The sequence below is a fragment of the Pimephales promelas genome, chromosome 13 (genome assembly GCF_988280905.1).
Source record: "Pimephales promelas chromosome 13, fPimPro1.hap1.1, whole genome shotgun sequence".
NCBI classification, from domain to species: Eukaryota; Metazoa; Chordata; class Actinopteri; order Cypriniformes; family Leuciscidae; genus Pimephales; species Pimephales promelas.
The window spans coordinates 32,521,484-32,536,430 of record NC_142781.1 but is presented as its reverse complement, the minus strand read 5'-3'; the positions used below and the strand labels follow the sequence as shown (position 1 = coordinate 32,536,430).

The 14,947-nt window shown below is 37.9% G+C and overlaps 1 protein-coding gene and 1 long non-coding RNA gene across 3 annotated transcripts; one reads left to right on the top strand and one right to left on the bottom strand.

The window, feature by feature from the left end:
• Positions 1 to 669: 669 nt before the first annotated feature.
• On the top strand, positions 670 to 11,608 carry LOC148976878 (uncharacterized). Its single transcript, XR_016146080.1, has 3 exons — positions 670 to 776; positions 5,740 to 5,833; positions 11,470 to 11,608. It is a non-coding gene; the product is annotated as an uncharacterized LOC148976878 (long non-coding RNA).
• Positions 1,536 to 14,788, bottom strand: hadhaa (hydroxyacyl-CoA dehydrogenase trifunctional multienzyme complex subunit alpha a). Of its 2 annotated transcripts, XM_039647809.2 has the most exons (20): positions 14,645 to 14,788; positions 12,980 to 13,021; positions 12,829 to 12,899; positions 11,562 to 11,695; positions 11,343 to 11,481; positions 8,847 to 8,966; positions 8,663 to 8,765; positions 8,408 to 8,530; positions 8,203 to 8,321; positions 8,074 to 8,130; positions 7,517 to 7,626; positions 7,305 to 7,439; positions 5,903 to 6,074; positions 5,732 to 5,818; positions 5,513 to 5,653; positions 5,369 to 5,437; positions 3,896 to 4,091; positions 2,412 to 2,526; positions 2,168 to 2,313; positions 1,536 to 2,016 (listed from the first exon to the last, which is right to left on the bottom strand). In XM_039647809.2, the coding sequence occupies exons 1-20, from the start codon at positions 14,703 to 14,705 to the stop codon at positions 1,871 to 1,873; spliced, it is 2,286 nt and encodes a 761-aa protein (XP_039503743.2). In that variant the 5' UTR covers positions 14,706 to 14,788; the 3' UTR covers positions 1,536 to 1,870. The 2 variants fall into 2 exon arrangements, with proteins under 2 accessions (XP_039503743.2, XP_039503744.2); XM_039647810.2 differs by lacking the exon at positions 12,980 to 13,021 and having other exon boundaries at positions 14,645 to 14,739.
• Between the last annotated feature and the right edge of the window lie 159 nt (positions 14,789 to 14,947).

The following is a 14,947-nucleotide window of genomic DNA, read 5'->3' as shown; positions in this document are numbered from 1 at the left end:
TTAACATAGATGGTTTGTTTTTTAGACAATGCGTAAGGATTTTGTACTGTTAAGTTACATAATTACATAATTACATAGACCTTAATAGAAAAAACATTTCAAGTAAAAAAAAAAAACACAATTATTATAAGTAAGCTAAATATAAATATATTATGTAAAGTCCCCAACTTTGCTCGTTCACTTTTTTGAGTGTGTTTGAAATTGGAACTATTTTCGAGCAGACAATTATGGAAGCTAGTTTCTGCCACCGAAAAAAAAAAGGTAATTGTGACTTTTAATCTCACAATTCTGACTTTTTTCTCTTTCAGATTTGTATGAAGTCAGAATTGAAATCGAAAGGAACTGAAAAATTCTGTCAGAATTGCTTGCAGTCAGACATGTGAGAACTTGTAAAAGTCTTTTCTCCCCTCAGAATTGGACAATAACTCGCAATTGCGACTTTAGGCCTATCTCTAATTGAGAGAAAAGTCAGATTTCCGAGTTATAAAGATATATAGAGATATAGGCCTAAACACAAATTGCGAGGGGGGGGGGGGTTCTCGGTGTCAGAAACAGACCGCTCGAAGACGTGTTTATGTTTATTGATTTATAATATTTGATGGGCTTATAGGAGTTGCCGCCAATAGAATGTTTTCATGTGACGTCACGCCAGTGCGTTGGCGCGAAAATGCAAATGCAAGGGCAGGAAGGAAAAAGGCCTTGCAAACATCCGTCTGCGGGGTCGGTAGGAGCTGAATGGGAAAATGCCCGTGTGTGCAGTGATCACTTCGTCAAAGGTGAGTTTATACAACTTACTTAAGTGGCGATGTTTGTGCAATGTGTAATGTTTCCGAACTTTTTAAAGTCAAAGTATGTCTGTAAGACGAGGTAGTTGCTGATATCTACCGCCTCATGGCTGGAAAATTTTTCAATTCAGTTGAAAAATCGCTCCTCTTCATAACGTAAGGATCACGTCCAACATATGTTGGATTTTTTGCTTATAGACCATTTCACAAGATGTAAACAACACTGGTCCAGAAGCACTTCCTGTTTCAGTTTTTTAACACTACATAAAAGCTGGGATAAAATACAACCAACAGAACATTTAAAACTGAATCAAAAAGTTAAACAAACATCTTTAAGATGTTTTCTTTACATTTGAAATAAAGAAAACAGTTACAAACTGAAACAGGAAGTGCTTCTGGACCAGTGTTGTTTACATCTTGTAAAATGGTCTTATCTTGTCCATTGCTCTCTTCACTCCCTGTTCTCCATCTGATTTCCGCGCGTGGCGCGTCATCTCAATCACGTGACTGAAACCCAGCTAATAAATTATAATAAAATAAGTATTTGTTCAATACTTTTTAGTTAATTAACGTATTCCCTAACATGCTCTGGAATCTCACACTAAGAAAATACCTGTACTACAGTACTTTGAATCAGTTTACACACTGTATCTCGAACATATCAATGTGAGCACATTACATTCTTTATTCTTTCAATTAGTTTTTCTTTACATACAGTAAAATATAGGTCGGGTGTGAGAAGTAGATGCATCCAGTCAAAATTCAAGTTTATTTTAGCAGAGTCATAAGCAAACATACAAACTACTATGCTATACAAAAATTCAACAAATAATAACTATGCAAAACTCCCTCTCCAGCTCAACTTGGAAATAATCTGAGGCACCTTGGTAAAAAAAAAATGTAGCTGCAACATTCAGAATGTTTTACATTGTTAATGTTTCTTTGAACCCATAAACAAACTGACAAATCGTGTACTGGCCAAGTTAGGAAAGTGCTGCTTTTTAAACCAACAAATGATAATTATATGATAATTATGATAATCCCGCCTAAAAATTATAATGGTGAATTATAATGGCGGTAAATTTTCACTTGTGAAATCTCTTGCTGGGGTTCTTTGCGTGGTCGATGAGTAGCTGGCAGGGGGTAAACTGGTTCCCATAAACCTCTTCAAAGCGCTTCATTTTCTGGACCAGTTTGTCTGCTCCGTATGAATCCACAAAACGGAATGGTCCTGAAATGTGGGAAGCAAGAGGGTTGCCAAAGTTTACTTAGCACATCCTTAATTATCTCCAGGCACAATGCGGTATGCCACAGGGTTAAGTGCTGGGACCGCATCATTTACGATAAATCATTTTAATTACAAGGTGTGTAATGTGTGTTACCTCCCAAGCAAGGCGGGAAGCCAAGTCCAAACACGGCTCCGATGTCTCCCTGCACAGGGTCGGGCAGAATGCCTTCCTGTAGACACAGTACGGCCTCGTTCACAAAACGAGACATAAGTCTGTACTGAATATCCTCATCGGTGGAGCTAAAGAGGGACAGAGAGAAACATGAAGGGGTTTTTCCGAGGGAAATCAAGGTTTAGGATGCTACAATCTGTGGCGTTAATCATGTAAACTAACTTACACAGCAGGGGGCGCTGTTAGCTTGAAGCTCTTGAGAATCTCTTCGGCTTCTGAGTTCACCGTCTTTTCTTTCGACTTGGCTCCATACACATAACAACCCTTTCCAGACTTGCGCCCTGAAGTGCACAAATATACATGCAATAACAATGTGAAAGCTGAATTGGACTATGACGATAATAATTTATAAAATTTAAAGTACCCCTGTAGTCAAAAATGTTATCCCTTAAACTCACCAAAATGACATTTTTAAACGCTTTTTACTAGGGATGGGTATCGTTTGAATTTGAACGATTCTGATTCCGATTCCGGTTCCTAACGATTCTCGATTCCGATTCTTTTAAGAGGCAGGGTCAAAAAAGTTTAGCTAACCATGCTAACCAACGGCCTTTCTGAAGGAAATACTCCTTCTGTAAAAATACTCCTTTTGTCACAAATTTTGCATTTTGCCGAGATTTCGTTATTTTTAGAAAAGTGAAGCCACACTTTGGACCTCTGACGTAAGCTACTCATGTTCGACTCGCGCGGTTATGCCAACACTTCCGGTAGACGCTTCTTCGTTGGTGTTGTTCAGCGGTTTCTTCTTCCGCTCGGCGGACTGAATATCGAAACTAGGAATCGAAATTTTAACTTTTGAACGATTCCGGGAAAAACGAAAAGTTAGTCTTGGTTCCAATCGATACTCGATTCTCGATACCCAACCCTACTTTTTACCTGTGAATTTTTTCTTCTTCATGCCTTAAAATAGCTCGAATGCAACTCTACACCCTTGCTTCATTTAGTATACATGATTCTACAAATATGCTAATTAGCCAGCTCAGAGATTCCCTTAACCAACTTACTGAGGTAAACGCTGCTGCTCAATGGTATCGCTCTTTACCACGTCGGACACATAACGGTAATTAATATGATTAGCCTTTTACTTGATTATGTTATCAAACAGCTGATAATGTGTTGCTACGGTTACACAAACCATGTTCCCGTTCGCATATCAGAGTCAGGCATCTACCTTCTAACAATCATCACAAACGCTTTGAACAACTAACATCGTAATTTATATCATACACACGCTATATTGCTAAATCTACCCAATTTTTCATATCAACAGAAAAATATAGCGGGATAACCTGGTATCTCTCGAGACTCCCCTGCTAGTTTGCTGTTAATGATATGCTAATGCAGGCATGTCGACGTGATTGGTTACAGGGTAGTTTGTGACATCAGAAACACCAGTGATTTCAAACAGTGTTATTGAGTTCACCGCAGTTTTAAAGAGACACTCAGCAATGGTGTTGACTTATGAATGTGGACATGTAAACAACATTAAAAACTTGATTTTCACTACAGGATGAAAAATAGTTAAGTCATTAGAAAGATGCACGTTCATTTTTGGGTGAAGTATCACTTAAACTTGCTAATAAGGTTCTGCAAGACCGACAATTCTGACCATTCATGAAGATAAAGCTGTATGTAGTTTAACAGATGTACCTTTGAACCCCTTTTGGACCATCATCTTCAAGACCTCAACATTTCCTCCTCCGAATCGTGTTCCAAAAGCCTTGCCAAGATCCTCTGCAACATGAGCCGCCACGTCAATACCGACCTCGTCAGCAAGTGTCGCCGCACCGACAGGAAACCCGAATCCTGTTGTCAGGGAATCAAGTTTCTTGGGCCCAACTCCTTCCTGCAGTCAAAGTGATGACACGGGAAGATTAGAGTTGCCTCATAGAATAAAAATAGTTTTGAACAAACAGTCATGTTTAATTATTGAATTAAAAAGCCGAATTAAACTGTCACAAAGAGACCTGTTAACAGGGTTCGTACTATCATCAAATTCCATCGAATTTCAAGAAACTTCAATTAGAGATCTCACTTTTCAAACAATATCTTTATTATTTTTCAAATTCTAAAAAAGTGTAAATAGATAAGGCAAAATAAACTAATAAAACAAAATAGTACAAATAAAGTGCAGCACATGCAATTGGCCATTAAATGGATATTATAACAAAGATATCACTTCCCTTCAAACTGATCTACCCCGACCTCTAGAAATATATGATGCTTATGAGCAATATCATGCTCAAAGCCATGCGAAATGGCTCTATTGCTATATCAGACGGGCTGCAGCATTAATTTTGTGTGAAAAGATTGTTTTATCTATAAAATTAAACACTTATTTCACATATCTTTTCTTTCAATGAGTACTTTTCCATAAATATGGCTATTTTCAAGGGTTTTCCTGGACTTGAATTTCAGAAAGCAGTTTAAGCACCTTGTAAGAGCCCTGTTTTAATCACAAACAAGCAAGTTATTTTTTTAACTTTAAACACCATGTCAACGTCAAGGTTATCTTTATGGCGAAAACAAAATGTATAAATCACACAGTTAACAAAAAACTATATAAAAAAAACCCCATAGAAGTCGAAGACAAGAAAATTCAGGTGATGTGTTAAATACTAAGGAGGCGTATTGCATTCACTTGAAGAAAAAAAATCTACTCTGTTTTTCTGAATTGACAAGTTAATTATCTCAGAATTACAAGATAATTTTTCATGGAAAAAAGTTTTTGCTCTGTTTTTCTGAATTAACGAGTTAATTTTTCATGAGAAAAAAAATGTTTGCTCTGTTTTTCTGAATTAACGAGTTAATTTAGAAAAACAGCAAAAAAAATTCCATGAAAAATTAACTCGTTAATTCGGAAAAACAGAGCAAAAACTTTTTTTCTCATGAAAAATTAACTCGTTAATTCAGAAAAACAGAGCAAAAACTTTTTTCCATGAAAAATTATCTTGTAATTCTGAGATAATTAACTTGTCAATTCAGAAAAACAGAGTAGATTTTTTTTCTCTTAAAGTGAATGCAATATACGACTTTAGGGCACAAAAAAACAAAAAATTTAGTCCTGGAACAAATACAAATATTTTTTTTTTGCATTAGCTATTCAAACATGTAGGAATTTACCTGCAGCGCACGAACGGCCTCGGCTAACATGGGCGCCAGACAACGAGTGGTGTAAAACCCTGGACCGTCCTGTTAAAATATACATAGTCACTCACTGATGCCTGATGATGAACACTGAAAACATGTAACAGAACGTGTTCTTACCCCCACCACTATGATGACCTTCCCCTGTTTGAGTCCCACGGCCACGGCAGATGCTGTAGTGTCTTTAGATGTTTTATCTGTGGTGATGATTTCCAGCAGTTGCATTTTATCCACAGGAGAGAAATAATGCATGCCGATCACCTATATAACACACATGTAGACTTTTGCAATAAATCACTCCTTCAGAACTGACTAATGACAATTCAAACAGTTCTGCACCTTTTCAGGTCTCCTGCTGGCTGCTGCGATGTCTTTGATGGGCAGAGCGGATGTGTTGGTGGCAAAGACACAGTGAGGAGGAATCACCTGCACACAGGACAGGTGTGATCAGTACTGTACACGATTAGAAACGTACCTGCATAATAATCGCACTCAACAAACACAACTTACGGCCTCAACCTCCTTCACCACTTTATGTTTGATTGACAGGTCTTCAAACACGGCTTCAATGACCATATCCACATTCTCGAAACCACGGTAGTCCAGCTGTCCCGACAGCGAGGACATTATCCCATCTCTCTCAAACGACGTCAGACTCTTCTTTTTTGTTTTGTCATTAAGCCTGAGAAAGAAACCATGAAATGCATTTATTAGGTTTATACATAGAAGTTATACACGTATCAATTTTAACGTAAACATGTATTTTTTTCTATGCAAGCCAATACATACAAGTAACACAACAAAAAACATAAAGGTTTCATACATAAACATTAACATGTAAACATGAAAATAACATATATAAACGTGTGTGTGTGAATGTATTACTGGGTGTGTAAGTGGAAATGACTTAACAGAAGAAACTGTTACAGATACTACAGACATGATAAAAATGAATTAAATAATAATAATAATAACAAAAAAGTATATAGATAAATGAATGAATAAAAAAAATAAATAAGGGAAAAAAATTTAAGGTAAATATTGTAAACAAAAAAATAAAGAAACATGTATTTAATATATTTGTATATGGTGAATATTAAAAAAAATTAAACCCCTTATTTCATCTTAGCTCAACGTGGAAAACATTTATTTATTTTAAAATGAACTATATATATATATGTATATGTTTTACAAAAAATATATATAATATATCAACACAAGAAAAAAATAAAACATTACAGTATTTTAGCAAGTATTTAAAATGCACTTATTACAAATGAACCTTTCTAGCCAAAACATCCACACCAAAAAAAATGATTCACAATATAAATATCCATGATTTTTTCTAGGCTTGGAATCACACAAAAAAAAAAAACTTTGATCTATCCAGGATTGCCAGTACTGTGTGAATACTTGTATATCATAAGGGGATACCTTTAATAGTTTGATATTTTCTTATTTGTATTTATCTGTTGCTTAAATTTTAAGAGTAACAGTCTAATTTCATGGCCATCTCTGAACAGAAAGATCACAGCACTGACATCTGGTGGCTCTCAGCTCTACTCGTTTCTTTCTAATGTCATGGAGTGCAGCGCCCTCTGCTGCCTCACACTATAACCTGCAGCTGATGCCAAGAAAAACAAACTGTGTACTTGTATATTACATTTATATATTCATTTAGCTGACGCTTTTATCCAAAACGACTTACAAATGCATGTCAGAGGTCGCACGCCTCTGGGGCAGCTAGGGGTTAAGTGTCTTCTTCAGGGACACATTGGTGTCTCACAGTGGATTCGAACCCGGGTCTCTCACACCAAAGGTATGTGTCTTATCCACCCCGGTGATATTATTGGCACCACCCCCAGATATTATATCTGTTATGATAATATCTCTCTGTGTGTGCAACACCAACCCCTTGTACACCTGTTGTTGACCTCTGGCAAGTCCTTCCTGTGTCGTGTCCTTTAAGATGGTGAACACACCCTTGTCTAGCGTTACCTGGGCAATGCCTGCTCCCATAAGCCCCGCCCCCAGGACGGCCAGCTTTCTAAAAAAAGAGTCACAATCAGTTATTACACTGATTGTGATGACATCATATCACTAAGCCCCTCCCATCAGGCGTACTTCACATCTCTCTCCGGCTGCCCAAAGTGGTTCTTTTTGCAGGCCACCTGACCATGATACAGGCCAATCAGGGCTCTGGACTCTGATGTCATCGCCAGCTTGCCGAAGTTCTAGAAAACAGACAAGACGAGCTAAGTTATTTTAAAGCAAACCTAATATTATTTCAATTATTACCTTAAAGGGATACTCCACTTTTTTTGGAAATAGGCTTCTATTTCAGTTTCTGCTAAGAAAAAAATATACTAAGGAAGTCGATGAGACCAGAAACTGTCTGGTTACTGAATACTGATATTCTTCAAAATATCAGAAAATCGGCTGAATGGATTCGAAAACGGTAAAACTCAACTGTTTAACTCTGGGGGAGTGGTAAAATGAGCCAATTTCCCAAAAAAGTGGAGTATCCCAGTTTAAACTAACCAGGAGAAAAATCTCTTTTACAAGATCGTCTTAAAATGAAATGTACAAGAGTGGTGGGACCAGACCACATTTGAATATTAAATTAGTAAAACCCTGAAATCTGATTGGATGTGCCACATTCAGGAAGGGATGACACTGACCTGAGATTCAGTCTGATATCCAGCAGCGTTTCCTTTTTCAATGCCCGTCTGAACACACTAAAAACACACAAAAACGTGTGAGTTGATGAGCGCCTGAGCGTACGTGTGCCTGTGCACGTGTCCGTTTACCTCTATAATCTTCAGTGGAGCAGGATAAAGCCCTTTACTCTGTTTCATGACTTTACTGTGGACAGTTTTGTAGATCTGTTTCCTGACCGGCGGCAGACCCATTATAAAATCCTGCACCTCTGGAAAAACATATTAAAGGCCTTTAATAAACAGACAAGTCAAGAGTCTGTCTTATCTCATCCCGACACTGATGTGTTTGTCTTACTCTGCGCGAGCCCTTTCTTCTTTTCCATGGTGACTTTTTTACCAGCGAGACCTTTAGCAAAATCAACAGCCACTTCCTCCAGATACTCGATGGTCCTCTCTTCTGGACTTTTCAGTCCTGGACCTGCCACATAAAACACACACACACACGTTATAGGGGTCCAATTCTGCACCGTTGCAGCTTTTAATCTTTCCTCTGAAGTCCATATTAACAGCTGACTGTTTATTTAGTGATTATCATTATTGATTAAATCACCCAGAGGATCCACCAGCTGATGTACGAGCCCCATTTTTTTGGCTTTATCTGCCCTTATGTTCCTGCCGGTCAGCATCATGTCAAACGCAGTGGGAAGGCCGACCTAAGACACACAAACATCATTATGAAACATACAACCCTTCAGAGTTAGGGGGCGGTTAGGGAGCATTAGTAAACTCCTCACCATTTTGGGCAGCCTCTGAGTGCCTCCAGCCCCGGGCAGAAGTCCCAGCATCACCTCTGGGGTGCCCAGGATCGTCTTCTTACTCTTAGTGGCCAGACGGTACTGACATGCAATGGCAAACTGAAAGAACAAGAGAAATGAGAACCATGGGTGAATTTAAAGGAAGGTTTATTGTCTCATATAATATTATTAAAGGGATACTTCAGGATTTAGCATTAAGCTTTGTATTAGTAGACAACCTGTAGTATTTTCACATTACCGCGCTTTCCACCCTCATATCCCCCTGAGACGAGAGATTTATGTATTTATTTGTCTGGAAAAAATCCTCAGATTACGAAAAAATCGTCATTTTGCGTCATCGGAGGATGCCCAGAGGCTAAAGACTACAGTCAGTAGTCGGGTCTGTCCCGCATGTCCTCAACCCGCCCATAGAGGGAGGATCTCAGTCACAGAATGAACACATAGTGTCGGCCATCTTTTTTTTGGAAGCTAAGCTAGCAGACTCTTGTTCTGTGGAGAAAGCTGAGTATAGGGGTTACCATCCTCTTTTTCCCGGACATGTCCGGCCGTCGATGTCCGGGATTCAGCTTTTGCTTTCTGCAGTCGCTATTCATTGTTTACATGCACAGCTTTTGTTTCATTCTAACTGAATTCATTCCGATTGGTGAATCTTTACATGAGTGCTGAACAAGTGATCGGTTGATGTGCGTTTTAACATTGCTAAGAAAATTCCCGCTCCTTCGTGAGAGATACGAGACCGGTGCGTCTCACAGGTGTCGCTCATCGGTAATCACACCACCGGCCTCGCGCCGTTCTCCCGCGGCCGTCACTCGTCCCGCTCGCCACAGTAAACATGACTCGCGCCGTTCTCCCGCGGCCGTCACTCGTCCCGCTCGCCACTGTAAACATGACTCGCGCCGTTCTCCCGCGGCCGTCACTCGTCCCGCTCGCCACAGTAAACATGACTCGCGTCGTTCTCCCGCGGCCCTCACTCGTCCCGCTCGCCACAGTAAACATGACTCGCGTCGTTCTCCCGCGGCCCTCACTCGTCCCGCTCGCCACAGTAAACATGACTCGCGTCGTTCTCCCGCGGCCCTCACTCGTCCCGCTCGCCACAGTAAACATGACTCGCACCGTTCTCCCGCGGCCCTCACTCGTCCCGCTCGCCACAGTAAACATGACTCGCGTCGTTCTCCCGCGGCCCTCACTCGTCCCGCTCGCCACAGTAAACATGACTCGCGTCGTTCTCCCGCGGCCGTCACTCGTCCCGCTCGCCACAGTAAACATGACTCGCACCGTTCTCCCGCGGCCCTCACTCGTCCCGCTCGCCACAGTAAAAATGATGAATCCCGGACATTTTGGGCGATCTCGAAACACATTTTCAGGCAGACTCGTCATGGAGACTCACTAGTAGCCTAGACTTGTTGTTTAACTACTGCACTCTGTTGCCGGTAGGCGTGGCCTCCTAGGGCAGTGAAGCAAGTGCATTCTGGGAGATGTTGTCTTTCATCCACATAAGACAAAAATACATTTTCTGGCTTTTCTCAGTCTAGAAAGCTCCAAAGTCAAAAATAATTTCACATTTCTTCTACATAAATGACCCATTTTAAATACACATTCATCTTTCCAGAGGTGAAGTATCCCTTTAAAGTCGGCATGTTATCATATGATGTATTCTGTATTACCGGTAAGCCCGTTCACACCAAGAACGGTAAATATATAAATATATCTATAATGATAAGTATATTAGCGTCCACACCACTGGACGATATATTGCTCTGTTTATTTCAAGTGCGCGGTGTAGTTTTGTCATCTGCCGCTTTAAATGCTCGAGCTCTTTAAAGCAGGATAGATTCCGATTGGCTGTCAATGTTTTTAAATATTAATCAGTCGGAAAAAAATTATTCAAAATACATTGTTTCTCTGTCCTGTTATCGTTACAGCTGTGGTGTGGAGTTTTGAATGATTTTAGAACTATATCATTATAGTTATTGTTCTTGGCGTGAACAAACCTTTATTCAGTATACAAATAAAGGAAACATCTGACTTATAATTAATGCTGAATTATAATACATTTTTGTTGTATCTTTAACCATTTATACACTTTAACTTTAAGTTAATTTTGTATTATTTATGTACTATTAGAATATTTATTTTATTTTTTTAATTTTCAGTTTGATTTTTAGTAATTCTGTTTTTATTTTTTCTTCATAAATTTCAGTTTTAGAAATTTTAGTTTCTCAACTTAAACATTATTATTTCAGATAGTTGCCAAAGCAACGGTTCTAATTTTCAAAGGTTTTTCACCAAAATATAGATTTTATTTATGGTTTATTTTAATCACTGACAAATGTTATTCGTTTTTAGTTAACAATAACACATCACTGCTATTCACACAGTTAAATACATCTAAAAAATGATTAAAATGATTTATTAAAAACAAGTAAGAGTGAAATAATACAAGTGAATAAAAATTACACATGATCATGTGCTGACCTCCAATCCACCGCCCAGACAGGAGCCGTTAATAGCAGCCACAATAGGGATGGGGGATTTTTCAATCTGGTCAAACATCTTCTGTCCTTCCTGTGACAGTGATGTCACTTCCTCTGCTGTTTTGCAGGCCTGAATCATACTGAAAGATGAAGATAATGATGACTATGAGCCTCTATGAAAGGTTTAATCAATCTGCGTGTGTGAGAGTGTGTGCGGTACTTGATGTCGGCTCCTGCGATGAAGCATCCTGGTTTTCTGGATATGAGGACGGCGCTCTTAACTGCTGAATTCCCCCAAATCTCAGTCATCACCTCCGTCATCTCTGCCTGCATCTGCTTGGACAGAGTATTCACCTAAAAAACACACACTTGTTATTTACAATCTCAGTTCAAAAGTTGGGAGCGTTAAAGGAACACGCCACCGTTTTTTGAAAGGGGTTAAATCGTACTCGTTTGGATCACTTTTACTCACGACATGCTATCCAGCAACAAAGGATTCCATTCATAATGCTAAGCTAAGCTAGCAGCGGCGCAGCCAAACTAAGACAACGGATACAACCCCTATTTCAAAAAACGGTGGCGTGTTCCTTTAAGATTTTAAAATATTTCTGATGTTAGAAATAGACCAATATGACATCATGACTTTTGCGTAAACATACACGGCAATTTCGAGTCAAGTGGCGTGTTATCTCGACGCATTTTGAGCTATCCGCGTGTATGTCTACGCCATTAACGTCCGCGTGTCTGTACACGCCGTCAAATGTCCGAGCACAGGGTTGGATGGGGTTGAGGTAAGTCATATTTATATATACAGTAATAACGTTAAGTCAACGGCGTTCATAAACACGCTGAAAAGCGATTATGCGTGTTGATAGCACGCCAAAAATGGAAATACGAATTGGCGTGTCATACACACGCTACTTCATGAGATCAGTCTGAATAGATAGATATTTCTGACGTTCTGCTGGCCATGGCTGCATTTGTTTGATAAAAATACAGTAAAATAGTACTATTTTGAAAGTACTATTTTCTATTGGAATACATTTAAAATGTAATTTATTCCTGAAATGGCAAAGCTGAATTTTCAGCATCATTAGTCCAGTCTTCAGTGTCACATGATCCTTTAGAAATCTTTCTAATATGAGGATTTGCTGCTCAAGAAACATTTCTGATTATTATCAATGTTGAAAACAGTTGTGCTGCTTCATATTTTTGCAAAAACTGTGATAAATATTTTTTTTCAAGATTCTTTAATGAATAGAAAGTTCAAAAGAACAGCATTTTATTTGAAATAGAAATCTTTTGTAAGATTATACATATCTTTACTGTCTCTTTTGGTCAACTTAATGCATCTTTGCTGAATAAAAGTATTCATTTCTTTAAAGAAATGTGTAATTACTCCAAGCTTTTGAACAATAAAGACTGTGATCAAAATTTTACTAAATAAACACTGGCATTATTAGGAATCATGGGAGAACATAACACACCTTTGAGTTTGGATCATTGATTCGCACCACAGCAACATTATCTTTGACTTCATAACTGACATGAGTGCGAGCTGCAGACAGAGACAAATGAGGGATTCACAAGAAATTATTAAACATATTTCTATTCATCAATTCTGTTTTTAACAGTTACCCAGCACAGCTGATGATATGGATAGACTTCTCTGTCCATGACCTATGACCCAAAAACATAAATAACACATGATCACACAAGTCTAAAATTACACAAAAAACTTCCATGAGAAAGTCACATAGTCCTTCAAACCACATTTCCTTTTCACAAATTAATATTTATGAATATTGTATGAGAAAAAAGCAGGTTTGTGTTTATGATTAAACAAGTGATTTATTCTATATCTTCCCATGGGAAAAAATCCCATGTTTGTAAGAAACATAAACTGTGTTAATACCTCTGAATAAGCTCTGCTTAAAGTTTTTTGGCCCAAACAGATTATAATCAATATTTTATTAATTATTTTTACAGTATATGTTGTAAGATCACTATGTTGCCCACCACACAGCAGTCTTAGATTATGTAATTGGGATCTCTTTTGAAATGCAAAACTGTTTGGCCTAGAATCTAATTGTCATTGAGCTTTGTCCCAGTTCCTCCATACATCCCCACCCTTCACATTCACATGACCAAACACACACCGTGCGCGAGAACACACGTCTGTGTGCATCCAATCAGAGGATCCAATCACAGTTTGTATTAGTTAAAATAATACTAAATAAATCATAAACCTACAACAAACATTGAAAAAATTCACATCAAAACACATTATTATAATTTTAATATAAATGTTGATTAAACAGGTTTTAAAGGCTTTTATTAAACTGATTATTGACAATTGATGCTACATGTATAACATCATAAAATGTATAATGTTTTTAAAAGAAGTCTTTTATGCTCACCAAGGCTGCATAAATGTGATCAAAAATACAGACAATATTGTACAGTGATATTGTGAAATATTATAACAATTTTTTTTAAAAAATGAGGAAACTTAAAAAAAAATATTTCTGTGATGCAAAGCTGAATTTTCATCATAATTACTCCTGTCTTCAGTGTCACATGGTCCTTTAGAAATCATGCTGAAATATTAAGCTTTGCATCACATAAATAAGTTGTATATAGAAAACTATTATTTGAAATAGTAATAATATATCCCAATATTACTGTAACAGAACGTCTCTTAAATTGTTTAAAAGAGCATCTGTATACATTTTTTTTATGATTTCAGTCACAAAAACTGTAAACACAGTTGGATGGTAACCTATCATGCCCCTGTACAACTAATTTTATATTACTAATCTTGTATATAATTATAATTTAAAATGTTATACACATTACACCATTATTACTGTAGTTATATGAAGAGTTCAAATGCAAAAGCCTCTAAATGCCATTTGAAATTTTCTTCTTTAATGATGATTTTTATCAAACTTGTATATTTAAGTTCAGTAATTTCACTTAAATAACAATTAATAGGTAATTATTATTGCCATTTAAGTGAAATCACTGAACTTAAATATACAAGCTTGATAAAAATGATCATTCTAGAAGAAAATTTCAAATGGCACTTAGAGGCTTTTGCATCTGAACTCTTCATATTTGCTCAACTGTGACCCACTGACCAATACTGTACAAACTAGGTGAAAGTTCAAACATGCAGGTCACCTCATTCTTTCTTCTCTGTGGTTAAGTTAGGACTTTTAACTACACTTAAAAGCGCTAATAACGGATATACAAGTACAAATATGCACATTAATACTTTTATGAATATAAGTGTGTCACCTGTGACAGTTTTCGCTGCTGAACAGCAGCTCCGCGACAACAGTAGTCTCGCGCTCGCCATGCTTCTCAACGATGTACAGTCAGCGCGCGTGTCCGCACCATAGGGTACGCACGTACCGTACGCACCTAAAAAAAAAAGTACGCACCCGGCACTGACGAGCGCGAGCAGCGCGAGCCCCTGCAGCCGCCATTTAGACTACCAACTTAGCGCCTTTACATAAAACTAGACCCATATCAACTACATTTAGTGCATATAATAACTTATATTTATTATTTGTTTTACATTGATGTCAATAAAATTTA